General features: G+C 40.2%; 12 protein-coding genes across 12 annotated transcripts; 5 read left to right on the top strand and 7 right to left on the bottom strand.

Annotated features, from left to right (window-relative positions):
* Positions 1-17: 17 nt before the first annotated feature.
* On the bottom strand, positions 18-1,854 carry BDF20DRAFT_992509 (pseudouridine synthase). Its single transcript, XM_053085376.1, has 3 exons — positions 1,370-1,854; positions 603-1,297; positions 18-508 (listed from the first exon to the last, which is right to left on the bottom strand). The coding sequence occupies exons 1-3, from the start codon at positions 1,756-1,758 to the stop codon at positions 39-41; spliced, it is 1,554 nt and encodes a 517-aa protein (XP_052940399.1). The 5' UTR covers positions 1,759-1,854; the 3' UTR covers positions 18-38.
* On the bottom strand, positions 1,855-3,929 carry BDF20DRAFT_842936 (putative serine esterase-domain-containing protein). Its single transcript, XM_053079535.1, has 6 exons — positions 3,731-3,929; positions 3,578-3,652; positions 3,339-3,485; positions 3,091-3,268; positions 2,879-3,020; positions 1,855-2,811 (listed from the first exon to the last, which is right to left on the bottom strand). Exons 1-6 carry the CDS (start codon positions 3,887-3,889, stop codon positions 2,043-2,045), a joined length of 1,470 nt encoding a protein of 489 aa, XP_052940398.1. The 5' UTR covers positions 3,890-3,929; the 3' UTR covers positions 1,855-2,042.
* Positions 3,930-5,728: 1,799 nt separating this feature from the next.
* BDF20DRAFT_903959 (Endomembrane protein 70-domain-containing protein) lies at positions 5,729-9,371 on the bottom strand (the record flags this gene model as incomplete). The annotated part of the gene is made up of 4 exons (XM_053082965.1): positions 5,729-5,796; positions 5,944-6,548; positions 6,713-7,973; positions 9,221-9,371. 4 exons carry the CDS (start codon positions 9,369-9,371, stop codon positions 5,729-5,731), a joined length of 2,085 nt encoding a protein of 694 aa, XP_052940397.1.
* Positions 9,372-9,548: 177 nt separating this feature from the next.
* Positions 9,549-10,448, top strand: BDF20DRAFT_903958 (uncharacterized protein; the record flags this gene model as incomplete). The annotated part of the gene is made up of 3 exons (XM_053082964.1): positions 9,549-9,966; positions 10,055-10,158; positions 10,254-10,448. The coding sequence occupies 3 exons, from the start codon at positions 9,549-9,551 to the stop codon at positions 10,446-10,448; spliced, it is 717 nt and encodes a 238-aa protein (XP_052940396.1).
* Positions 10,449-10,944: 496 nt separating this feature from the next.
* Positions 10,945-11,881, top strand: BDF20DRAFT_811065 (mitochondrial glycoprotein; the record flags this gene model as incomplete). Its single annotated transcript, XM_053076651.1, has 4 exons — positions 10,945-11,073; positions 11,134-11,192; positions 11,284-11,365; positions 11,486-11,881. 4 exons carry the CDS (start codon positions 10,945-10,947, stop codon positions 11,879-11,881), a joined length of 666 nt encoding a protein of 221 aa, XP_052940395.1.
* Positions 11,882-11,918: 37 nt separating this feature from the next.
* BDF20DRAFT_908939 (uncharacterized protein) lies at positions 11,919-12,693 on the bottom strand (the record flags this gene model as incomplete). Its single annotated transcript, XM_053083530.1, has 4 exons — positions 11,919-12,185; positions 12,251-12,400; positions 12,464-12,507; positions 12,579-12,693. The coding sequence occupies 4 exons, from the start codon at positions 12,691-12,693 to the stop codon at positions 11,919-11,921; spliced, it is 576 nt and encodes a 191-aa protein (XP_052940394.1).
* A 313-nt stretch (positions 12,694-13,006) lies between these two features.
* On the top strand, positions 13,007-14,489 carry BDF20DRAFT_903956 (glycosyl transferase family 21-domain-containing protein; the record flags this gene model as incomplete). Its single annotated transcript, XM_053082963.1, has 4 exons — positions 13,007-13,098; positions 13,200-13,462; positions 13,594-14,258; positions 14,283-14,489. 4 exons carry the CDS (start codon positions 13,007-13,009, stop codon positions 14,487-14,489), a joined length of 1,227 nt encoding a protein of 408 aa, XP_052940393.1.
* Positions 14,490-14,547: 58 nt separating this feature from the next.
* Positions 14,548-15,298, bottom strand: BDF20DRAFT_842873 (C2 domain-containing protein). Its single transcript, XM_053079534.1, has one exon. It carries the CDS (start codon positions 15,164-15,166, stop codon positions 14,768-14,770), a length of 399 nt encoding a protein of 132 aa, XP_052940392.1. The 5' UTR covers positions 15,167-15,298; the 3' UTR covers positions 14,548-14,767.
* Positions 15,299-17,461: 2,163 nt separating this feature from the next.
* Positions 17,462-17,632, top strand: BDF20DRAFT_809283 (uncharacterized protein; the record flags this gene model as incomplete). Its single annotated transcript, XM_053076585.1, has 1 exon — positions 17,462-17,632. A coding segment is annotated over one exon (171 nt), but the record flags the coding sequence as incomplete, so codon positions are not given.
* A 1,408-nt stretch (positions 17,633-19,040) lies between these two features.
* Positions 19,041-20,441, top strand: BDF20DRAFT_842850 (uncharacterized protein). Its single transcript, XM_053079533.1, has 5 exons — positions 19,041-19,185; positions 19,313-19,510; positions 19,637-19,675; positions 19,760-19,812; positions 19,974-20,441. Exons 2-5 carry the CDS (start codon positions 19,372-19,374, stop codon positions 20,061-20,063), a joined length of 321 nt encoding a protein of 106 aa, XP_052940390.1. The 5' UTR covers positions 19,041-19,185; positions 19,313-19,371; the 3' UTR covers positions 20,064-20,441.
* Positions 20,442-20,772: 331 nt separating this feature from the next.
* Positions 20,773-23,259, bottom strand: BDF20DRAFT_26065 (Rad9-domain-containing protein). Its single transcript, XM_053075024.1, has 5 exons — positions 22,945-23,259; positions 22,730-22,867; positions 22,248-22,650; positions 21,954-22,179; positions 20,773-21,868 (listed from the first exon to the last, which is right to left on the bottom strand). The coding sequence occupies exons 1-5, from the start codon at positions 23,074-23,076 to the stop codon at positions 21,064-21,066; spliced, it is 1,704 nt and encodes a 567-aa protein (XP_052940389.1). The 5' UTR covers positions 23,077-23,259; the 3' UTR covers positions 20,773-21,063.
* Positions 23,260-23,324: 65 nt separating this feature from the next.
* BDF20DRAFT_842836 (uncharacterized protein) lies at positions 23,325-24,258 on the bottom strand. Its single transcript, XM_053079532.1, has one exon. It carries the CDS (start codon positions 24,139-24,141, stop codon positions 23,767-23,769), a length of 375 nt encoding a protein of 124 aa, XP_052940388.1. The 5' UTR covers positions 24,142-24,258; the 3' UTR covers positions 23,325-23,766.
* Positions 24,259-24,519: the final 261 nt, after the last annotated feature.

The raw sequence follows: 24,519 nt of genomic DNA, 5'->3' as shown, positions 1-24,519 counted from the left end.
AAAAAAAAAAAAAAAATAAAAAATAAAAAACCATTTATTTATAATTGGCCATCTTCCTCTTCTTCAACTTCTTCGTCAGAATCTTTCTTCTTCTTTCTACCGCCTTGCTTAGTTGCAGCATTGGCGTTGCTATTGAACTTGGTTTTCACCAAACATTCTTCCGGTATGACACCTTCTGGATTAAGGTAGAGATAATCAGGTCCATAATGGGCATCCAAGGATGTCAAATAACCATCAAAAATGTGTCGCTCGTTTTCTGCGTCAAAGATCTTGTCATAAATCCATTCTCTTTTGAATTGCTCAATACGATCTTTGTATTTATCAAAATCGATTTCTTCTCTTTCCGCTTCTGATTTTGTACGCACTTTTGTATTATAAATATGGAAAATAGGGCGTTCTAGTAGCAGACCCAACGCAGGTGCTTTGGGAATATTGATGCGATTCTCTTCAAAAGTTTTAGGAATGAGATGAAGAGGTGTATTTGTACGGGTAACCAACATGCCCATTGCTATTTGTAACGAAAGATAAGAGCCACGAAAGCTGTTAGTATGCATATTTGAATAGCTAGAAAAAAAAAACAAAAAAAACTTGAGGGACTTTACATATCATTTTACGAATTTGATGCAACATGAATGATTGCCCATGCAAAGTGATTTTCACCCACTCCGAGCCATGAATATACATAGGTTCTGATACATCGATCGTCTTCATAAATCGCTTTGAACTTTGATCTTTGAACGATTTGCCATTTGTATAATTATGAAAGTTATGAGTTCCTTCAAACATCTTCATCGCTAGTTTGAATTTTAACAGTTGTTCTGGGGTGGCGCGATAATCATGTCGTTTTTTAATAACTTCTGGAGAGCTTCTTGGTGTATATTTGATCGTGGTGTGTTCCAAGTTCTTATTGGCAATAACAAGATCATCTTCAAACTGAGGGTGATCCGTCAGCTCTTGCTTAATAGGTTCCATAAAAGCGCAGGTAGGTAAGAGATATTCATATATACGTGAATCGCAGAGGTTTTTTGAATGAAAAGAGCGAATAGTTTGTACATAACCCCATACGCGAATTTGAGGTGGAAGGAATGAATTGATGTGTTCAACGAGGTCGGGGATGTGTGGAGGGATCTGCATTTTTAGCGAAAGGATATTGCCGGCGGCATGCACGCCTTTGTCAGTACGGGCAGCCCGCATCCAATTGGATTTGCGAGGATCATCTGCATTGTCTTTAGAGATGGCTTCTGCTTTACATAAAGCATCAAAAATGACACCTTCAATCGAGGCTGCATTAGGATTTCTACAAAATTTCGTATCATTGTCAGACTCATTAACTTTTCTTCTAATAAATCAGACAGCAATATCGACTTACAATTGCATGCCTTGATATCCTGTACCGTTGTACCCAACTAACAGAGCTGCTTTGATTTTAGGGATACGCGGTCCTTTCGATTCACCCACTGCAGCTTTGTCACTGTCGTGTTGTTCTCCCACATTTTTATCAGTGTCTTCTTCTTTCTCCTTCCTAGTGCCGTAAGATCTATTGTCAACCTGTCGTTTATCTTTTCGTCCTTTTTTACTGTATTTAGTATATTTCTTTTTCTTTTGTTTCAATGTTGGATCTGAAATGGTCTCATCAGTAGTCGACGTTGAGGCTGATGCTGGACGTTTTGCACCAATCCTGGGCGCATTTTTATCATCTTGTTGATCGTTTGTGCTGACATTATTATCGTTGCTAGTTTTCGACCAGATGTTTCCCATTGTGTCTAACTCTGAAGGATTATGGGACGATGCTTTCTTGTAAAAAATACGAAAGAGTAAAGAAATGGAAACTCTTTTTAGCAGAAAAAAATTTTCCAGCGCGCATTTGAGGGGGGGCAGAGCAAGATTTGATTAGCCAATCAGAAGCAAGTGTTGTAAAAGTGCGTTCTTTTATTTTCAAAAGAAAAAAGGGGTAAAAAAATCTGTTTTGACATTTCAGATGCATGTGCATCGGGAAACAGAGAATAAATAAGAGATAAATAAGAGGTGGAAAATAATTAGATCTAAGCTAATTGTGTGGTATCAATAAAATGCTGAACAGTAGCTATGCCGCCGTCCATTGTAAATCTCTTTTGTCTGCATACAATGCTTCCATGAGCATTGAATGCCTTGATATAAACATACACACGTTCCCAAGGTAATTTCTGTAGGTTGTGACAGATTCGTTGTGTTGGTTTCTCCAATGGTAATGCTCTGGAAACCTTTTCTAAAGCCGTGGAAGGCTGAACGTTGATATGATGTTGATATGCCTTCTTGACTAAGTAGTAATCATCCGCTTCTTCAGCTTCACTATCATATTCCACAAAGTCGTCGACTTGGGTATGCGGCTCTTCTGTAGGATCGACATTGTTGGCTAGGTTGACAGCATCCAAGGCACCGGTCAGTAAGTCGCCTTCTATCTTTCGACCAGCGGTTTCAATAGAGTTGTCTTTGCGAGAATCATTTTGCACTGTTTCCACCTTGTGCTCGATAGCGTCATTACGTATATTCAAATGAGAGGCGGCTGTTAACAATGACGGCTGTTGATGCTCTTTCAAGAGTTGGGCAGTACGATAGCGGCTGATAAGGCCTTGAACGGCAATAAAAGATAAGCCCCAGAGGTATAGAAAAGGCGCAAGCAAAGGCAATATACATAATAACACATATTTCTGAACAACAGGCTTGAGGCTTTTCTCTTTTCTTCTCTTCTTTTGATCATTGCTACTGATGTAATTTTCATGTGATTTTAAATCAAAGTCGGTGATAACTGACATATATTTTTCATCTAGAGTACTGAGCAGATGATGACCCCCATTAGTTGATGATCTTGTTACTGTTTGGTTTTATATTACTCACTTACATGTCAAGTTTGCCCTTCTTGTTGAAAAAGAAATCCTTTGATTCCATGGCTGCTGTCCAGTAAGGAACAGTGCGGTCGTTAGCAATATTGGCATAGCAACGTAAGACTTTGAATTGTGACAGGTATTTGTAATAGATGTCATCTGCACGAGAGATTGGCTGTCAGTAATCAATAAAAGTGAAAATAGGCTGTACATATCTAAACAAGCTTACTAGGATCAGAGAGAGTTTCTAACAATGTCCTTTGTTGGAACATGTCACCGTCTAGCAATTGCAATTGCTCGCCTGTTCTGGAAACAATTTTTCCACTTATCACATTGAATAAAGCCGAGAAAAGAGTTGATTTGGGCAATTTTACGCTCATATGAGGAGTTGCAAAGGATGTATAGTACTAAACATAAAAAGACATAAACTATAGGTAAATGACACTGATATAGGTGACATTTACATGATATACTTACATGAGGTTGGATCTTCTTGAATAATCCTCTACGACCCAAATATCCGATAGCGTATCGAGTGATTAATCCACCAAGCGAGTAACCAATGAAACTAATCCTCGTTATGGTCTTTCCATTCTTCTCGAGTTGTGAAATGGTAGATTGAACCTAGAGTGAAAAAAAAAAACCCATTGTGAATACAATTAAGACGCTATTCCAAGCATTATACATAAAGTTGTACAAAACCATGACAACTTTACGTCTTTGGCCAAACGAATACCACATATGTCAATTCCATCATAGGAATATTTGCCTTCATTGACACTAGAGTTCAGCTAAATGTAAGAAGACAGCCATTTAGATGATGTTCTTGCTTTCAATATACTTGTACAAAAGAGAGGCTATGGACTCACAATGTAAGCTTTATTTCCATATTTTTCTTTCAACTTCTTTTCAATAAAACTCATGTGGGATTTAACACCCCATAAACCATGAGATAGGACAATGAGTGAGATACAATCATTTTTGGTAGAGAATGTGCCGGTATGATCGCTATTGCTGCCAGTTGACATTCAGAGTAAATGGTTGAGTGAACAAAAAGAAAAAAGAAGATGTGCAATTCAAAAGTTTGGTCTATTGTCCCTTAAGTTTCATAAAGCCGAGTGCGGAGTAACGTTTCACCGCTTGTTCAACCGTTATAGATGGACAAATTTGGCAAGCATAACGTCATATCCCGTAGTAAAGTAGAAAACAGAAATGATGCAGCATTTTCTGAATTCGGAGTTTTGCAATTTTGATATCGGAATTCTAAAGAATAAAAATGCACGCTTTAAATTTGATTTGGACAGCTAACATGAATCATCCGAAGAGTATCTCGAGTTGCCCGGTTTCTTGACGTTACGGATATTAATGACATGGGAATTTCGAATGAAGCTAGAGACACCTTGCTTATGCTGCTGATTTGAAGATGGCTGATGCATTGTCGGTAGAATAGTTCAAGCAGGCTGACAATGGAAGTTTTCTCACGGACGATATCAAAGAGATTTGACGTTAAACGCAGGCAAACAGTATCAGTAACCATAATTCCAAAATAGTATATTTTCTTGAAATAAGACCAAGAAGTTTCTTCAATTTCGTCGAAAAGATGCATTAATAAGCGCTACTGCTACTCTTTGGGAATACCTCATAGCACAGCATATGAGCTGAGGGGCAGTCCAAGCTACATGATAGTACTCTTCTACCTCATACTGCGAAGAAATGGGAGGCAATATCATCTTAGGAGGCGGTTTCAAGAGCACACTCGTTGTCTGATTAAGCTTCTCGATAAATATCCATACACAGACCCGAAAATTGTGAAGCAAAGGCTTTTATCGAAATGAGCTGAAGGACGAGCCATTGGCTTACTCGAGCCTTTTATACGCATAAAAGAGAAGATGGTGCCTTTTCATTAAAAAAGCAACAAAGCAATCAAATGTAAGGAACGCCTCCAGAATACCTCAGCCCGCCTTCAAGTTCATTACTGAAAAAGAGGTGCTGGCGTCAATTTTCAAGAATAATGAGTGTCTTTAAAAGTGAGGCTAAGTTTGACACATCAATTAACTATGATAAGAGATCAACCTTTCCTTCGTACAGTTGGCCTTTTGTACTCTGTGTCATCGTGTACTTTCATTAAGCTAGACCGTATGACAGCATCCATCTCAAAAGGAAAAAGACATAAAACGATCAAGATAGGCAAAGATTCCTCAATTTGGTTCAACGGTTTCAACTGCTCTTGAGGTAGCTGCGAGCGGTCGTGCAATGACGAAAGAAGTATGAGTTACCTGGTTAGTACAACAATATAATGGATTCTCTTGGGTCGATAACTGTTTGGATGAACCTGACATTCACGTTACACCTACGATATCATTGTCAACACAGACCAGAGATTACAAAAAGTAGTTTCACCAATTTCAGTACGCAGAAAGAACAAACTCAGTTTTGGGTAAAGATAGGAGCAGAATCCTTCTGATTAGCGGTACAAGTGGCGTAGCTATTATCGTTGGCTTTAGTCTCGTGCACCATCTTAAACACGAGCGAAATTCTTTTCCCTGAACTTTCGGTTGACAAGGTACTCAGATTGATGAAAGATTTAAGCGTAAACTCTTTCCTTTCTTCGACGATGATAGAGCTTCATGCCCGTTTTCTGTGGCGACTTTATCGTGACCGTCGTGAATAGAAAAGCCATATCTTTTTTTTTTTTTCCAGGCCTTTGGTCTTTATTTTACGACCAATGGAGATACTGAATCCAAATGAACACAAAGTTACACACATTAAGGGGTAGAAGCTTAAATTTATTCATCTTACTGCTTTGTTGGATAACACAGGATGCTATATTTTCACCTCAGTTAGTGGTGTATGAGTATATTTGGTATTTAGTCTACTTTGACACTACCAAATATTTTTCTGAGAAACAATAAACATGTAAGATAGCCGACGGATCCTATAGTAGAGTAGAAGAACAAAAACATGATCAGTGATTCCATCTTTTTATGTCATTTACGAATAGAAAGGAGGAATTGCTTTCTATTTTTCTTTAATCACTTTTCGATAACAACAAGACGATCGATGCTTTTCTTTTTCTTTTTACCTGTCATGACAAAGATAACCAAACTAATCATAGATGAATATCCGAAATAGAGTATAGTGCTCGTAATAGTAGTGATATTGAGTTTGGTAAAGTAATACAAGAAGGAATAAGCATAGACATAAAAACCCGTTGCCCCTGCTGTAAGAAATGCTCGCCATGACCATCGATAATCCTCTTGGCAGATATGGAAGTAACACATCAGGGCGCTGATGTGTGCACAGGTCAAGATCAATAAAGCAAACACCAAGAAGAGAAAGCCAATGCCGTAATAAATGCGATGAAACCAGATGGAGTTCATGATAAAGTACAGCTCAATAAAGATAGCGCCGAACGGTAAGAGGCCTCCCATAAAAATACTGGGCCATTTTCTCAGAAACAGTGGTTGCTGTTCCTCAGGAATCTGACGAGGGATCTGGTTTGTACGGACAGGGTGTTCAATAGCGGGTAAGCGAACAAATCCGACGTAGGAGCCAAAGATAGAAAGCGGAAAGGAGATAAGTAGGTAAAGACATGCGACCGTGAGCATTGTCCCGAAAGGAATGGCGCCAGAGGCATTGGAATAAATCAATATGAAATTGAGTCCGACCAATCCACTTACCAAGACACTAAATACAATGATTGACTTTAAGTCCATCTTGTCTTGCTACTCTACTCTTCAAAAAAAAAAAACCAAAAAAAAAAAACAACCCAAAAACCTGCGTTCCTTCCTCCTCCTCCTCCGGGTTCCCAAAAGTGAACCACTACAAGTATATGACTTTGAATATCTTACCCGGGTAATAAGGTGGCTGTCATTATCATATTTGTTTTCCATGCTTCTCCTCCATTCATCTTGTAGATTCTTGCTGAAGTGAAGCCTGCCAAGCAGCTAAAAACCATAAAGAATAACAGCATCATGGTTGCCAACGAGCCGCGATTGGAAGGACTCAAAAAACCCAACACGGCAAAGACCAAGGTAACAGCGGTCATGACCATCAGCTGTACCCCATTTCCTACCAATACGGATAAAAGCATAGGGCGCTGTGAAGGACAGCGAAAGATATCTCCGTGGACTAATTTCCAGCCGTAATCTTCTTGCGCCATTTCCATCGTGTGTGCTTCGTCCGCCAAAAGGGATGTGTTATTGTTGTCGTCGTCTGAATGAAAATAAGAAGCTGCTCTATTGTACCGAGAAATATCCTTATGAAGCGCCCTTCGTAGAATGGCAGCCATCAAGCCGGTCAAAAAGAGCACCACCACTGTCGAGTTGATAAGTGAAAACCAATGAATGGAAGGATCCGAAACATGTAGACAACCATCCCAGCGTGTAGCCCACACTGTATCCGAAGGAACCCATTCCACTGTATAAGTATAACGGATCGTCGTTTCTCCATCTTCCCTCAAATAAAAGGGGGATTGTGGTTGCTGATAATGTTGTCGACAAGCATTTCCATTGATATCGTTATCAGCGATACTCGAAGGATTCACTACAAAACCTACTACCCTCGCTAAGCCTTTTTTCTGGGTCCTATGATAATAAATTTTGATGTGATAGTGATTGTTCAGAAAAGGCTTATCCTCTGTGATTGAGCCCAACGGAAAACCGATTTTGTAATAGGGTTCACCAGTTTGACTATCCATGGCTTCGTTCGCGGCTGGTAATCCATCCACCACCCAATTCAGGTGATACCCTTCTTTGATGCGTTCGTTGATAAAGATAGCATCCTCTTTTGGAATGACTGGGGTTGTACACAATACTTTACATTGTTCATCGATTTGCATTTTGAGTTCAAAAGGTGAGTTGAAGATGCGATCGCCTAGCAGGATAGAACCTAGGTTTTCTGGCTGTTGGGAAGGATGAGGGGGTTGGCAAAAGTGAAACTGCTCGTAATAGTAATCAAATGAAATAACAGATTCTATCTTTTGTTGTTGTTGTTGTTGCTGCTGCTGCTGCTGATGGTAAGAGGGTGTTAGTGTATTTACACTTAAAGGAACAAGCTCGGACTTTTCATAATCGTGAGGCGCCACTCCTGGTAAATAAAACGCTGCACAACCTGCAGTCAATAAGGCAAATATACATATTGAAAAGCTAGCAGAAGCATTTCTTTCCTTCATTCTTTCTACTGCTTGATGAAATAAACAGAGAGAAAAAGAAAATGAAGAGCCACAAAAATAAACTTTGCCACGGTGTCATCTCTATCATGCTCTCATGGATTTGAAAGAGGCTAACAGTTTTAAGGTACCACAACCCATTGTCGCATTTGAATAACCGCTTGTGTTTTTCCCAAAGATGCTATCATGGACAAATTACTCTACTCACATTTCCTTTTCTTCTTTTGGTTTATTCATCTTCCAGCGCGCCAACATGTTGTTCTTGCATGTTCTTTTTCTTTTTAAGCTTATTTACTAACCCTAACCGAAATTCTATCCGAGAAGCAGGGAAGGGGAAAGCACTTGATGGTTTATTATTGAGTAGCATGCTTGGACTGTTAGAACAGATCATTTGAAAGCATTTCATGATAGCAAAAGTAAAATCGTCAATAGTAAGTACTCTTATTCAACCTTCCCCCCCACACACACACACAAAAAAAAACAGGCTTGGATCGTCGACCATGACACGTCTAACATCAAGCTATAAACGACAATTGTCCTTTTGACAAACAAGCGTTAGACATTACAGACGCCAAAGTTGATGGAACTGGCAAGATAACGTACATATTCTTTTTGACAAAGGCAAAGATGAATCATGAATAGATGACCAAAATTGTTATTTGGGTAAACGGGCCAAGAGATTCTCTACTTGCAGATAAAGCAGAATAGTGTCATCTTGTGGATGAGAGCTAGTTCACGAGGGCCAAGCCATAGCAAAAAGTACCTCTTTCATCACCTCTCCACGAACCTCTGGGTGGCAAATCATTGTTTAGAGAGCATGGCAATGACAGACATGTCCTTTTTACTTTTTTTGACAGATGTGATACAAGCTCTTCTTTACTCAACATCTTCCCTTATTTAGTATTGATTGTTTTCATGGTGATTTCCTCTCTCTCTCTCTTGTTTTTACTTGCTTTGCCAATGTTTGTTTTGACAAATCGTTTCTTTACTTTTTCTTAATTTTGCAAACTCTGCTTATACCCTCTGGAACCAAAGAATAGAATTTCTTGTATTAAAAAAGCTATCATGCAAAAAGGATCATTGTTACTGATACGAACGGTGTTATTGTTGGTATGGCTATTCCATGATTCATTTGCAGCTCCAGCGGGCGTGGATTATCCGACATATGAACCGGGAGTTTTGTATTTACCTGACAAAGCCATTGCATTAGGTAAAGTAGGAAGTATGCATTTTTGCATCACAGGTCTATGTAAAACAGGCATGCTATTCATTGACACTGGCTGATATCCTATTTTTTTAATGACTTGAACTGACTCTACATTACATCTATGGATGCTCATGGGACCCTCTTTTTCTTTTTTCAATGCGAATATGAAGACGACGGTTATCGACTTAGTATTCAAGGAGTGCTAGCAGGGATTGTTTTTATTCTATGTGGATTTTTGCTGGCCATGCGATCCATGTGGGATCGAACGGCCGCTGGCACACGTACACAAGAGCTGGCAGGTTTTATCACGATGGGGTTTGTCAGCTGGGTGATGCTGGCTAATTTTGAACCTTCTCAAACGTATGGGCAGAACCGACTGACGATCTACTTTATTGTCCCGCTCATGGTTGGATTTGTAGTCATGTTTTGTATGAACTATACCATTCAACTGTATTTGATGTTACTGGGAGGACTCGGTGGGCTGGCGTTTGGACTCTGGATTTTGGGATGGAAATCTGACCTGGCTATTACATCCTCTTGGGGACGGGCAGTCTTTCTCACTGTGTGGGTGGTGGTGTGTATGATGCTCTCGTTGTATTCGTGCTTTTGGCATAAAATGGGCGCAGCGGTAGCAGGATCGTATTTGTTTTTTATGGGCCTTGATATTTTTTTCCATACAGGATTTTTGTATTGTATCACAACGACGTTGGATGCTAACCCAAATCATGGTAAAGAAAAAAAAAAAAAATAGCAGCATGCGGGAAAGGAGAGAGAGAGAGATACATATTCATCCTATCGTTACTATTTATCTTATAGCGCATCGATATGAAGTGTATCGAGGAGTCTACATTATGCAAGCTTGTTTAATCATTTCGTTCATGATCACCTATATATTCCAAAGCTTGGGTCATCGTCCTGAGGTAAATCTTGTAGAAAAATCATGGAGCGCCGACATGCTGGCTGAGCTAACCATTTGCTTGCTTTACAAAAAAAACCAAAAAAAAAACCACTATAGCATATTCGTCTTCAACATTCCGTAGTGATGGATACGATGAAGAATCCACTTTACAAATCACATCTGATACCGACGCAACGATTTATTCCAGCAGGTATGGTACGCACAGGCTGGCGATCCAACTGGCCTTTCTTTGGAAGAACGGTGGTACCTCCTCCTCCTCCACCACCAGCACCCGTGGCTGCTGTCGTCTAAAAGAAATCAAGCAAAGTGCAATTCATTTTTCACATCCGTTCACGGGCCATTGCAGCCGTACAATGACACCAATCTCTTTTTAAAAATTTCTATCTCAGCCCGCGCTGGTTTTTTTTTATGCAGATCCACCCTGTCTCCTCCGCTTTGCGAATCGCCGACCCCGTTCCAAGCTACAAGCTTTTTTCTTTTTTTTAACTTGTCAATAAAAAGTGTCTTTCTTCTTTTTTTTATGGATATCTATTTTATTTGACCATGTCCTTTCGTTTCTTACGCTCCACCCTTCATGCTTCAAAACCTCTTCTTGCTCGTTCCAACTTTTCGACGGCTCTAAGACCTGTGGTTCGACCTCTCGTCCTCTGTCCAACTCTACAAAGAAGCAGATATTTTGCTCGAACTTTTAGTATCAGTAGCGCTTGTTTGAACAACGGCGAAGGTAATCTCTATTTGCCATGCAAGAGGGAGAGGTCTTTGCTCTTGAAATGCACACGAGCTGATCATGTCTTTTTTCCCAACAGTGGATCCCGATCTTGCTCATTTATTACAGGAAGAGTTGAATTTTGCAAAAGCAGAGAAAGAAGAGACACCCGCATTTATACAAGAATTTTTAGACACGCATCTATTTCAGGTAGTCGCATAGAGTAAGCGATGGAGATCCTCCTACTGATGCGATTTTTACTTTTATTAGATTGAAGATACAGAAGGTGACGATAAAGTTACTTTACGACGTCAATTTGGAAATGAAAAGTAAATTACCAGAAAAAAAAAAAAAAACCAAAAACGAATGGAAAAAAGGTTAAAAGCCGTGTGATATTCAAACCATCCATCTATGTTATAGAATAAGCGTCCTATTTTCAATTTCTGATATCAATCATCCAGTGGAAGAGGAAGAAGAGGTTGAAGCAGACATGGATATACCAGTGACAACGACAAAGACAAGTGATAAGGTGAAGGAACCACGCTTGGATATGGAGGAGGCCACGACAGATCCCTTGAGCGGAAATGTAGCATCAAGAGCCGCTGGATTGACAGACAGTGAGGAGCATAGTCATCCTCCACGTTCTCAAGAGAATGCCTCCTTTCCTGTGCGAGCCACGGTGATGATCGAGAAGGAACATAAAGGCAGTCTCGTTTTGACGACAGTAGCGCAAGATGGATACATTGAGATAGACTCAGTACGTTACTTTAAGGAAGGTGATTTGAAGAAAGAGGATCTGATAAAGGCAGAGATGGATGCGCCCTGGAAACAGGATCGCTATGCAGGACCCGTGTTTGAAGAGCTGGAAGATGAACTTCAAGCTACGTTCAGCCGATATTTAGAAGAGCGTGGTATTGATACAGCGCTGGCGACGTTCTTGCCTGACTATATTGACTATAAAGAACAAAAAGAATATGTTTCTTGGTTAAATAACGTAAATGACTTTGTGTCTTCTTAGGCTTTTTTTTTTTTTCTTTCCCTTTACCCATAAAAAACTACTTTTGTAAGGATAAAAGATAGCTCTCGTCACCTAAATAGTCCGATTCATCTGAGAGGTCACTTAAGCGAATTGCTTCGTCGAATTCAGCACTATGATCTGATATATAATCCTCATGACTTTGGTCTGTTTCATAATCCTCTTGAGGTCCTGGCGGCATTGGCTCTTGCTCATTGTCTTCTTTTCCATGAATGACAGCAACATGTCTGTTGAGATCGTCGCCTAAATCCGGCAAGCTGAACTTGAGTTCCATCGTTCGACCTGTCTATCGTTTATGGGGGGTCAGTGGTTTTATTTTTCCGAGCTTTACAGTGATTTGGTTTTGTTTACCTTGATCCCATCTATAGAAAATACCAGTACATCACCGTCTTTCAATTGCATTTCTCGGTCTTTCGGCATAGCAGCCTTGTTTAAACGTACAACCTTTTTCGTCAACTGGTATATATCAGTAGACAATGGATAGAGAGGGTCAATAGGCTCCTTGTGTAGGCGGTAGGGAGAGAAGGGGAGAAAAAGTGTCTATACAGAGAGATAGATACCTACTTTTGTGGCATAGCATCGTCCTTCTTTTGTATAGAATAATTTGACTATAGATAGCGCGTTGGTATCAATAGAGACCATAACCAATCGAATAGGAACCTCTCTCAGTTTTTTTTACCTGCATGCGCACTGATATAGACAGATTCTAAACCAAACTTGTGTCGACCTATGATAAGTTCTTCATCGAGGGCTAATGGATGTGTGTCGTGGGTCGACAGATTGGTAAATGACATTTCTTCTTACTGATGACAAAAAGAAAGAGAAATGACCCATACCTTCACAAGTGAACTAATGCAGCAACCATGAGGTATTCTCCTATTGGTTGAAATCTGAAAAGTAGTTCAGGGCCTGATATTTTGATGATTCAGTGGAAGTATTTTTTTTTTTTTTTTTTTTTCCTTTTTTTCTTTCTGATACAAAACGGCTCCCTCCACTCACAAGCCGAAGGAATTCCCGCTCTCTCTCTCTCTCTCTCTATGCATATATAATTGTATCAAGAAATAGAAGTGCTTTTTTCTTTTTTTGTTTGTGTTTATTCATCGAATCATGGAGTGGCCTTTGATGACGTACATCCATGGAATACTTGTTGGTTGGTATTGCTTTATGTTTCTATTAAGTCTTTATGGGCAATACATTGGGTACGTACGATGGATATCATAAAAAAAAAAAGAAGCAGAGCTGTACCGTCGTGGCGGTGTCAAAGATTGAACAAGCAATCCTTTTTTCTGGTAAAGAATAGTCAAACAAGATATAACAGCAAACAGAGATCGAAACCAAAGTCTTCTCAGTTATCGGCCGTGGAAGCCGAGGGAGTCTCTATCCTTCGACCGCTCAAAGGCATCGATTTGGAATTGGAACATAATTTACGGTCTTCTTTTACGCAGAATTATCCATTATTTGAAATCATTTTTTCCGTAGCCTCTGCTGACGATCCAGTGATTCCCATTGTCAAACGATTGATGAAGGAATATGAAAAGACCGTAGATAGCCGCTTGATCATAGGTAAGATAAGCTCACCCATGTGGGGGGGGGAGGGTGGCTTTCAAAACCCTACTCTCCACGCACGCACGCACGCATACACGCATGCAGGCACCCACCCACCATGCTCTTTTCTTTTTCTTTTTTTTTTTTAGGAGAACGTCATGTTGGTATCAATCCCAAAATCAACAATATGATGACAGCTTATCAAACGGCCAAGTACGATATTGTGTGGATTCTCGACTCGAACGTGCATGTGGAGCGAGACACCTTGGGGAGATCCGTGGATCAGCTCCAGTTACCGGGCACCGGACTTGTGCATCACTTGCCTATTGCTACCAAGCCTGGCAATTATGCGGCCGAGATTGAGCATTTGTTTTTGGACACGAACCATGCCAAGATGTATTTAGCCATCAACGGTGTGGGCATCGCGTCGTGTGTGGTGGGGAAATCCAACCTGTACCGTCGATCGGATCTGGACCGGGCGACCCAGGGCGTGGGGTTGGAGGCGTTTGGAAAGTATATGGCGGAGGACAATCTCATTGGCGAAGCGCTGTGGCGGCTAGGGCTGAAACATCGCATGAGTGCCGATCGAGCGTGTCAAGTGCTGGGGCCTATTTCGTTGCAAGGCTATTGTGCTCGTCGCGCACGTTGGGTGCGACTACGAAAGTATATTGTGACCGCGGCGACCTTAGTGGAGCCGATGACCGAATCGATTGTGTGCGGGCTGATGGGCGCTGCTGGATGCAGGTATTTCTTCCACGTGTCGATGCCCTGGTTCTTTTTCTTCCATTGGAGTTGGTGGTTCACGAATGATTATGTATTGTACCATGCTTTGGTTCAGCCCCACAATGACAAAGAGGATGCGTTGCATCACCATCGTCGTCTGCCCTGGTTCAAGTTCTTGCGTGCCTGGGTGTCTCGAGAAGTGCTGGCCTTACCCTTGTATCTTTATGCGATAGCGGGTACAAAGATATCTTGGCGAGACCAAGACTATCGTTGTATCTCAGATGGCTCAGCTGTAGCTCTTTTTTCTCCCCCCAATAAATAAAAAAAAAAAAAAAGCCATTGCGCGTCCCCCCTCCCTCAGGCCTTGTTCTGAAATACAGTTTTTTTTAAATAAAAAAATGGTTTATTATTCGTTATGCGTAGTTTTTTTTTTTTTTTCAGGGAAAAAAGAATGATACAAAATGATATATATTCGAGGTAAATAGAATAGGCACACACACATGTTTGTGACGTGTGTGTGTGTTTTCATATATACATACTCACAAACAAAAGGCGAGAAACTTTTTGTTTTCTACATAGGAAACGGGGGAGGTTTATTTTTTACTCGGGACTGAATTGGACTTGGAAGTGAAGTTCACCGTGGCTGGTGAGACCCAACTTGGCAGGCAACTTGACCCATTCATCCATCACTTCACCTTCGAAAGCGGGCTTACAGTCAAGAGAACCTTCACCAATCTTATCATCGTCCGCGACGTCCTTATCGAGGACCTTGAACTTTAACTTGTGATCATGAGAGCCTTCCGCAATGTTAAAGACAAAGGTGTTGTTCCAAACAGGGTTTTCAGAGTTCTTGAAGACTTCAGACTTTTGCTTGTAATCATCGTTGAACCAGAGTTCGACGTAAGCGTCGTTGTGACCGAAAGAATCTTCCTTGTGGAGCTTTTGACCTTCAATGAGCTTGACAGTGAGAACGCCCTTGGGAGTAGAATAACCAAACATGTTGAATGAGGATGATAAAGAGAAAAAGTGGAAAAGAAAAGCAAAAAAAACAAAAAAATGGGCTCAACCAACGCGCGCTTTATATAGTGTATTTTCCCAAGTTGGTTGGTTTTTTTTTTTTTTTTTTTTTTTTTTTTTTTTTTTTTTTTTGCATCTCCTCTCATTTCAACACGTTTCTTTTTTTAAATTAGACTCGCCATGACGTTTCAAGCTTGTATTTTGTGTTCATCCAACTAAACCTCTTTTATGCAAAAAAGCTATGTCTCACTACATACGACACACTCGTTTCTTTTTCTCTACACGTCAATCACTACCTCGATCTGTTGTTCATAAAGATGTTTTAGCATAGCTATGGTAAGTGAAATGAAAGTGGCAACGGAAAGGACAATGACATCATGCATGGAGAGCAAAGGGGGGAAAAGGCAAGTTTCCGTGTGTTGCTAATTCCTGCGTTTTTTTGTTGTTGTGTGGCGCACAGAATAGATAGAACCTAAATTTGGAAAGTGCTTCCCCTCCGCTCCCCCGCCTCCCCAACACAAACAAGCGGGTTTTTATGAAAAAAAGGAAAAAAAAAATAAAAAATAGACAGAACTCGATGTCTATATGAAATTGTCAGGATACAGCTTTGTACTATTTTTAAAGTAATTGAAAAAACTCAGTGACGTATCATTGTCCATAACAACAACACACATTGAGCAACGTAGGTTGTTCCTGTTGTTGTCGTTGTTTTGGTGGTGGTGGTGGTGGTGCCCTGTTTTCATTTTGTATACCCCCTTTGCTTTATTCCAGTGCCTTTTTTTACTTTATACGTCCAATGGGCTTGATGCTAGCTCCATGGGATAACCATGATTCTCTATGCCCTTTTCCCTCAGTGCTTTGTCGCTCAATCATTGAGCAAATCCGGTCTCTTGAAACAGTTCATATATGAAAGTGGGCGCGAGACTGCATGAATTTTGGCGCATTTCCACCTAAAGCAGTAGAGTTGCACAATGGCTGCTTTCATTAAAAAGGCAAAAAGGATAGTCACATAGTCTTTGGGATGTTATGCTGAGCAAAGCAACAACACACCTTATTGTATCCCAACAGTTTTTTTTCTTCAATCGCTTGAGAGATGTCTTTTTTTTTCCTCTGCTTTGGGACTTTTTTTCAAAAAAAGGAAAAAACCAGAAAAAAAAAAAAGAAAAAGCTGTTTAAAAACACACTTGTCTTTTTTCTGTTCGCTAGAATTTTCTAAATGAGTTTCACATTGCAATAGTGTATCGACAAGAGTGTTTGGACAGCATGAATGAATCGAATCAATGGTTTCAAAAATACGGTAGTGTCAGTCACTACAGGCAAGGGACCCCATTGGACTGTTTAAAAGCAGAAAAAGGGGAGTTGCTGTATAAAGATAGGATGGACATAATGATACGAAAGCGAATAGATGGATCTCGTGCGCAAAGCAGAAAGCAAGTTTTTTTTTTTTTTACAAAAGGAGTAGAACGCTTACAAAAAGGAGAGACATATTTCAAACTCCTTTAATGAGGGCATACACATCATGAGCATTTGGATAGAAAGAACAGCATTTTTGCATGAACGCTCTACTTGGGAGCACGCGAATTTCTGTTACTTTTTTTATTCGCTGTTTATCGTCATTTCCTTGCCCTGCCATCAATAGAGAGAACGTCATTCCAGCCTTTTCATACGTAATCAGTCCTATTTCCTATTGTAACAAACCAAAAATTCTCGAACGTTGTTTTGACGCCATAGAACTTGCGGCTAAACCTTTTTTTTTTTTTTTTTTTTTTTTTTTTTTTTGCGTCTCAATTTTATAAATATATGACCCATGTTAGAGCTTTTTGTTGTTGTTGAGGAAGGTGCATCTAGAGCGGTTTTTCATTTTTTTTTTTAGTTTATATTATTGCTACAATAGAGGGGGAGGGAGTTGTGCTACGCCCAATGAGATTGTTCCCAAAGACAAGGCCAGCTCAAAAATGACGTTTTTGAGAGCCAATTTTATCCAATCATCGTCAAGTGCTTTTGCTCATTTCATCAACACGTATCGCGCTGTAAGGCACAATTTTGCCTGGTGCTCAGCATAAAGCAGCAATAGAAAGTGGGGTTCGATGATCTACAGAAGAAAAAAAAAATATATATATATATAAGAAACGGTAATTGTCTTTCATTTCTCTTTTTTTCTTTTTTTTTTCCTTTCCTACCTTTTCCCTGAATAGTCAATGCTTTCACCATCCCACCTATAACCATTTCTTACATAACCCAAGTCTATGCATAGTCAACCAACGACGATTCAACATGATGTGTGATACAAACTGGTGTACTTACTGCGATAATGCTATCCATCCTTATTCCAATTCATTGTACTGCTCCGAGTACTGTCTGCGTCAAGATGCCCTCACACGCCATCCCATGTTAGGCTACGATTACGCCGACTTGGAAGGATTTCCTCACCAACAGCAACAGAAGCAACAACAACAACAACAACAACAACATTACCATAGAGAGACAACCATGCCTTATGTACAAAGAAAATCATCTCTTCCGACGCTTCTCCACACCCATGCCATCTCCACGGCAACCACCTCTTCGACGCCCATCACCACCTATGCTCTACCTTCTTTATCCTCTTCTGTTTCATCCACAGGCTCCATGGAACATACAAACGATACCCGTCGACAACCCACCCGTCATGTCGTCGCCCCACCTTCTGTACCTCTCCAAACTTCCTTTTCTTTACAACCATTATTCTTAACCGATCACACTCCATTGGGTCTATAAATGAAGTTTAATACGCAGCAACAACAATTACATTTACATTTTATTTGTACATAGTATCTCTTCGTATGCAGTTCCCTTTTTTGAAGGATTCTCATCATAATAAACTGTATTATTCCCCCCTCCCCCCACCGCCCTCTCTCTGTACCCAACATGAACCCTTTAGAGATAAATATATAAAAACTCGAGTTTTGTTTTTAGGCCCTTGTCCATAGGAAACAGCTCATTTGTCTGAGCACATGCAAGAAAAGACAAAAAAAAAAAAACGGGAGAAATTATACACACAAGAAACCTATATCATCATCAACGCATCATTCAAAGCGTATCCATAAACTGAGTTCAATAACACTTATGGAATTTCAATCGGTACCTTTTTTTTTTTTTTTTTTTTTTGAAACTTATGGCCCTTGACGTCATTTTGGCCGTACTCTCATTTCTTTGACAAAAAGTTTGAATAATGGCTTCCATACCTCAGATAACGATTGAAATGCTTGTCTTATGGATGCCTATCGACCGATGGACAATGTATTCAAAGTGCCTTTTAGATCGGGCTACGTCCCGCCTCCATGTGTTCAAACGTGCTTTCATTTGAACAGGAACAGAATGAAAAACTGTGCTTAATAAGGATGAAGTCTCTTTGCGGATCGCGCCTAGAAAGTGGAAGGCGACCGTTAAAAAAACAAACGAGATAATTATTTGCTTCTCTTGGTTCCCGATCTCAAAATGATAATGATTGTTTCAGTTGACATAGACACCTGCTTAAAACACGGTCTAGAAAGTGTCATTGAGCAGCCTCGTTTTGAACGACGAAATGGATCACATTATTTGTTGCAGATGAATCTGTTCATTCGACGGCTTGGCACAAAACGGATGACTGTCTTGTTTTAGCGGATGTAAAACTCATATTGTATCCTCGTTCTCATGACATGTAAGCAATCATAAAGCAAACCAAAAGTAACGCTTTCTGCTACTATATTTAAGCTTTTGGGGTTGCTCACAATCTATTAAAAAAACAATTCATTCCCCGCCTAGCAGCCAAATTTGTTGAGTTACCGTGCTAAAAACAAAATAAAGTGCGACGACAAGAATAAAACCTGCTGCCAATACAGAAGGCGCCCAACTGCTCAGTTGCCTTTTATGGACAATTTAGCATCGCTGCTTTGTGTGTGTGTGTGTGTATGTGTGTCTCTATGCGTGTGCGTCTGTGTGTGTGTATGTGTGTGTGTCTGCGTCTGTGTTTGTTCAATGTGCGTGTATTCAAAAAAATAAGAAAAAAAAAAAAAATCAAATAAAACGAGATATCAACCTATTCATAGAGAAACACACTGTTCTTCTTCTTACATTTGCTCCTTTTTCATTTTTTTTTTGTTTTAGTTCTCTTTTTCCTTTTTTATTTCACTCACTCTATTCACTAACAACAACAAAAAAAAGGCATGGTTTCCATCAAGACTGTTCTCTTTTCTTCAGCCGCTCTTTTGGCTGCTTACATGAACGTGGAAGCTGCTGTTGCACCCACATATCCTTCTCCTGGTGCTGTTGAAAAAGCCGGTCAACCTATGGAAATCACCTGGAGTAAGTGAGGGAGGGGGGGGGACGGATCAAGACATCTATGTGTTTAGAAGCGAATTATGTTTCGCTATGGATAATTGAATGCATGGACTCACTTGCGCATCATTTTTTTTTACTTGAAACATCTAGCTTTTGATGGAAAGGATCCTGATGCAACTTACAAGATTGGTAATGAATAGATTAAACATCAACAGACAAACGACAGAGCCTGCCTCTAACCACAAATACCCATTGCGCTTGTTGTTCCTATAGATTTCATGACTGGTTCTAATACCCAACAAAAGAAATTAGCCACTGTTGCCACTGTAAGCATTTCTATAAAAGATCAATAGGAGAGAATAGCTTTGGGATTCGCATTCAACACGTCAAAAAGAGAGAGAGAGAGAATGAGAAAGGAGATACGCACTCAAAGGAGAACCCTCCCAAAAAAAAAGACTAAACTAATGACTCTTCGTGATAATCGTAGGCCGTGAAAGCGAACGCTTTAAAATATTCTTGGACTGCTCCTGAGGTCAATCCTAACGCTGCTATTTATTTCTTTATGTTTACAGGTTAGAAACGCAATCACATGAAATCATGGAGCACAAACTAAACATCCCATCCATTCCACGATAGGTTCCAATGGTGATACTCAATGGACGACACGTTTTGGTATCTCTGATGCTGATGGTAAATTAACCGCTGAACCTGAAACAAAACAACCTGATGGTGAAGCCATTCCATGGGGTAATGGTGCTCTTGCCTCTGGTGCTGCTGCTGGTTCCAGCAGCGTCAGTGCTTCTAATGTCCCTGCCACTACTCCCATCCCTGATGCTACTCATGCTGCTACTCATGCTGGTGCTGCTGCTGCTGCTGCTGCTACTACTACTACTACTACTACTGTTCCTGTCACTACTCCCTCTCCCGTGGCTTCTGAAGTATCTTCTTCTCCCGTTGTCAAGACAGCTTATGTCACGACCACCGTGACAAAACATGTTGCTCCTACTCCTCTAGAAGCTGCAGCAACTGCTGCTCAAGTCGCTCCTGCTACCAATGCTGCTTCTTCTTCCATGAAGCCTTCTGCTATCTTTTCTACATTGGCCATGGTTGCCGTGGCTGCTTACTTTGCCTAATTATCTAATGACTCTCTTCCTATCATCTGTACACCATAATTCATCCTTTTTTTTTTTTATTTCCCCAACTTATATAATTCGTTTACTTTTTTTTTTTTTTTCTTAATTTGTATCTTTTGATCCTATTTTCCTCCTATTTCTTTTTAGACTCTATTTTTTTTTTTTTCCCTTTTGTAAAATTGAAAGATTCATACTATCCTCCAGTTCAGACTGGCTTTCTCCCCCAAAAAATACCATTTCTTTCTTGTTTTACAATGTATTTTTATGCAAAATTGTTTGATGTGTGTAAAACCAGTGTCCAACATTTTCCAACATTTTCTATTCCTAAATATGGGGTATTTATCGTGAATTTAATATTTCACAAATTATTGTACATGAGCCCTATTTGAAATTCAGCAACCAATAGAACCCATGGAATGGATGGGGTGAACCTACTCCCATGGTTCATGGAGTACCGTCGTGTTGCCTCGAATTTCTATTTCTTGATTGCAATAAACGAAGTCTTTCCAAGGCACTTAATCGTTGTTTTTTAGCAGAGGGTGGGGTATGAGACACGATGGATTCTTCATCGTGCTGTTGTTGTTGTTGTTGTTGTTGTTGTTGTCGTGGCGGCGAGTGGGGACAAGAGGAAGTGGCAGCAGGCGATACAGTAGGCTGCTGCCCTTTTCCCTCCTTTTCACTGAACGTCCGTTTCGCGCTCGTCGTCGTGCTGGTGCTTCGAGGGACAGGATCGAATAAAGGCGGCTCCTCCTCTTCTGAAGCTTTATTTTGTTCCGTTCTTGTCGTTTCCTTTCTCTGATCTCGTACGGATGACGCATTCGATGTTGATAACGAGGAGGTAGACGACGAGGAAGAGGAACTCATGTGTTCCTCTGAAGGAGCATGCTGCTGCTGAGGGTCCTCATGGTGATAAATGACAGTATCTGCGCTGCTACTGACAAACCCATGCTTATCCTGACCGATGGAACAAGTAGACTCGTCTACCGTGATGGTGGAAAGTTGCTCTGCTGTCGTCGTCGATGCCTGCTCCTGCTGTCCTTGTGACGCTCTTGAACGAGCAAGCCTGTGTCTCTGAGCAGCAGCCGCCCTTGAAGACGACGACGCGTGATGGGTTGCACTCGCCGCTGTATCTATATCGGATATAAAACTAGCATCTTCTGTGTCGCGTTCAGGATGCCGTGTCGATTTTGTTTGTAATGCGATAAATGAACGAACAGCCCCTTCTACCGTATATTTACATAAAAGAGGGCTTTTAGGTTGGTTAGAAAAAGATGATCCCTACCGAAACAAAAGGCAAAAAGGCCAAAAAAAAACCAAAAAAAAACTGAACTTACTGTCCAGGACCTTGAAATTCCAAATAGAGCTGAGAATTTAAGCTTTCCATATACTCAATCATTGTTTTGAATTCACGGAGGCTGACAATAAGATAATCAGGCTGTTCTGGGTATCGAGTAAAGTCCGCAGCAGGCAAAGAAAAAGTAGACTTGACACGATCCTTTTTATCGCTGCTGCTACTATTATTACTACTACTACTGCTGTTGTTGATCATCGTCATCCTACCTATAGCGTCATTATTGTCAATATCCACTCAGAGACGGTGTGTTTCTTTTTTTCTCACTCTGATGTACCTTCTTGAAACTCATCTCTCCATACTGAGTCTCTTTCATACGATGATTGTAAAATAAACTTGCTTTGCGTGATAATCAGTGCAATTTCTATTGTTTTAGGATCGAATTTTGTCATGAACGGTTTTAACAAACATGGATGACATTCCAGCTGCTTTGGATAGGACGGTCGAAAGTACCTATCAATCGGACTTCCCTCATGATAATGGAGTGTGTTCTTTTTTGTGACGCCATTCTTCAGCACGAGCTTCATGTAGATGCGTGCTTCTTTATGAACATGTTGTTGTTGTTCTTCTTCTTCGTCTTCATTTTCTTGGATGGCTGGCTGCACAATACGAATTTGGCATTCCTGTACCAAGTTCATAGAAGCATACGACATATTATTTCTAAATATACTATTCAAGTTCTTGTCATTTTATAAAGTGAGAGGTGTGAATCCATCACTATCTTGAACGAGTTCTTTTTTTTCTTTTTTGTTTCTTTACTTTGTTTGCAACAGTACAACGTAAGGTGATGGCTGAGGATGACCTGTCCGTGATGAGTTTGTAATCCTTGAATGTATCTCTTGATATCTGTGAAAACCCTTGTGCATTCCTTTGAGCATCCACTGTACTCATCACCAACTGTGTATAAAAGAACAGCCGAGTCAGACAAAGTAACGGTAAAGCTTTTTTTTTTGGGGGGGGAGGGCGGGACGTACCTGACCATTTTGCGCTTCAAGACAGACAATTTCACTTAGATGAGAAAACGCTTCCAGTGTGGCAGCATAGACTTTATGAATGACATGAAAAAACCAACAAAAAAAGAACCACATGAGCAAGTTGTCGTCCATGCCCACAGGAACAACTTTGTCACTAAGTTACATTTGAAATACTTTGCGTCAATCGTCGCTATCAATTCCATTTCGCGTTATGGACGGCAGTCGAATAGCGTTTTTTGCTTTTTCTTAATCACAAAACAGATCGAGGAACAAGATCAAAATGGAATCAACATGAGGGAAACCTTTTTATGCATCCTCTCTCTCTCTTTATTTTTAAAAGTCAGCTGCGAAAACACGGATCCCCTTCCTCACGTGTTCTCAAAAAAAAAAAAAAAAACCGGTCCAAGCCTACCTCCTATTGAAAATGTAGTGTGCTTAAAGAAGGTGGTACGTTATAATCAACTTGGTAAATAAAAGCAAAATAAACCGAGAATATACAGCCTAATAAGCGATCGAACGACATAGGCTCCCTATCTTTAGCAACAGCATCCGTGTTGCCCTTTTTTTTCCACTTGACATGTGTATAATATCTCATAAACAACGATTAGTTCATTATGATAATGAAGCCTTAAAAAGCAAAATTTTGATTTATTATAAAGTAAATAGTAAATAATAGTAAAGATGAATGAAGAAGAGGTATCCCCACTGAATAAATAGTATAAAAAGTAAAGGGCGCTTTTATAGTACGTGAAAAGGCGAAGGAGGCGGATGGGGTATCATATCATATCTTGCGGCCCTTTTTCCTAGCGTGAAAAAGGATGATTACGCGCCCGTATTGGTACAATCATAACCATGATTCAGAGAAAATCTACCGCCCATGGGATCATTATAAAAACCAACGACATCAGGATGATTACCACAACGTGTAGGGTCGCGCATATAACCAGGAGGGGGAGCCATGATGTTTGTAAGAGAACTATTGTTCGATCCAGAGTAGATAGAGTTGGTGGGTGAACGTGTCTGTGGGCTGGAGGATGAAGAGGAGGAGGAGGACGAAGGTGTACCAGCTGCTGCTACTGATACTGAACTCGAATTCGGGCTACTTGTTATCGTTGTAGTAGTAGTAGTAGTAGTAGTGTTTGAAGACGTTTCGGATTTCTTGTGCGAGAGAAGCTTTTTTAACGAAGAGAGACCCATTGTTTGAGTATGGTGTATATGTTGAATTAAAGAAGAAATGTAAAGAGAAGTGAAGGTAGCTGAGACTAGAGTACAGTGATGAGAGAAGATTGAAAATTTTTTCTAGTTCACTCTCTATCCAACGCTTTATATATTGTTCATCTGTATAAACGGTTATCCGTGGATTCCGTACAATTCCTTACAATTATCGTCCATTGGACAAAAGTGCTCCAATGTATTGTCTATATATGGTCATCCGCGGAGCGAGTGTATATGAAAATCTTTCAATTTTTTGCCATTTTTTGGATCCTTTCGAATCCAATTCCTTTATTTCTGACACCCAACCCACTCTGCTTCCGATTCTCTTTAGTTTTATTCCTTCACTGATTGGATCAAACT

Source organism: Mycotypha africana (genome assembly GCF_025528875.1).
Source record: "Mycotypha africana strain NRRL 2978 chromosome Unknown BDF20scaffold_1, whole genome shotgun sequence".
Lineage (NCBI taxonomy): Eukaryota > Fungi > Mucoromycota > Mucoromycetes > Mucorales > Mycotyphaceae > Mycotypha > Mycotypha africana.
Note: the sequence above shows the minus strand (reverse complement) of the source record. Positions and strands in the feature narration are given on the sequence as shown.

What these genes read in the sequence shown, in the direction of transcription:
- BDF20DRAFT_842850 (XM_053079533.1), top strand. Translation starts at nt 19,372, where the DNA reads ATGGTTTCCATCAAGACTGTTCTCTTTTCTTCAGCCGCTCTTTTGGCT. An exon ending in ACCTATGGAAATCACCTGGA is followed by an intron (nt 19,511 to 19,636) that starts GTAAGTGAGGGA and finishes TGAAACATCTAG; the next exon opens with CTTTTGATGGAAAGGATCCT. An exon ending in TGATGCAACTTACAAGATTG is followed by an intron (nt 19,676 to 19,759) that starts GTAATGAATAGA and finishes TTGTTCCTATAG; the next exon opens with ATTTCATGACTGGTTCTAAT.
- BDF20DRAFT_842836 (XM_053079532.1), bottom strand. Translation starts at nt 24,141, where the DNA reads ATGGGTCTCTCTTCGTTAAAAAAGCTTCTCTCGCACAAGAAATCCGAA.
- BDF20DRAFT_842936 (XM_053079535.1), bottom strand. Translation starts at nt 3,889, where the DNA reads ATGTCAACTGGCAGCAATAGCGATCATACCGGCACATTCTCTACCAAA. An exon ending in GTATTCGTTTGGCCAAAGAC is followed by an intron (nt 3,486 to 3,577) that starts GTAAAGTTGTCA and finishes TTTTCACTCTAG; the next exon opens with GTTCAATCTACCATTTCACA. An exon ending in TCAAGAAGATCCAACCTCAT is followed by an intron (nt 3,269 to 3,338) that starts GTAAGTATATCA and finishes TTTTATGTTTAG; the next exon opens with TACTATACATCCTTTGCAAC.
- BDF20DRAFT_842873 (XM_053079534.1), bottom strand. Translation starts at nt 15,166, where the DNA reads ATGTTTGGTTATTCTACTCCCAAGGGCGTTCTCACTGTCAAGCTCATT.
- BDF20DRAFT_992509 (XM_053085376.1), bottom strand. Translation starts at nt 1,758, where the DNA reads ATGGGAAACATCTGGTCGAAAACTAGCAACGATAATAATGTCAGCACA. An exon ending in GGATATCAAGGCATGCAATT is followed by an intron (nt 1,298 to 1,369) that starts GTAAGTCGATAT and finishes GAAATTTTGTAG; the next exon opens with AAATCCTAATGCAGCCTCGA. An exon ending in TCAAATTCGTAAAATGATAT is followed by an intron (nt 509 to 602) that starts GTAAAGTCCCTC and finishes CGTTACAAATAG; the next exon opens with CAATGGGCATGTTGGTTACC.
- BDF20DRAFT_26065 (XM_053075024.1), bottom strand. Translation starts at nt 23,076, where the DNA reads ATGGACGACAACTTGCTCATGTGGTTCTTTTTTTGTTGGTTTTTTCAT. An exon ending in TTGAAGCGCAAAATGGTCAG is followed by an intron (nt 22,868 to 22,944) that starts GTACGTCCCGCC and finishes TTTTATACACAG; the next exon opens with TTGGTGATGAGTACAGTGGA. An exon ending in GAATTTCAAGGTCCTGGACA is followed by an intron (nt 21,869 to 21,953) that starts GTAAGTTCAGTT and finishes CCAACCTAAAAG; the next exon opens with CCCTCTTTTATGTAAATATA.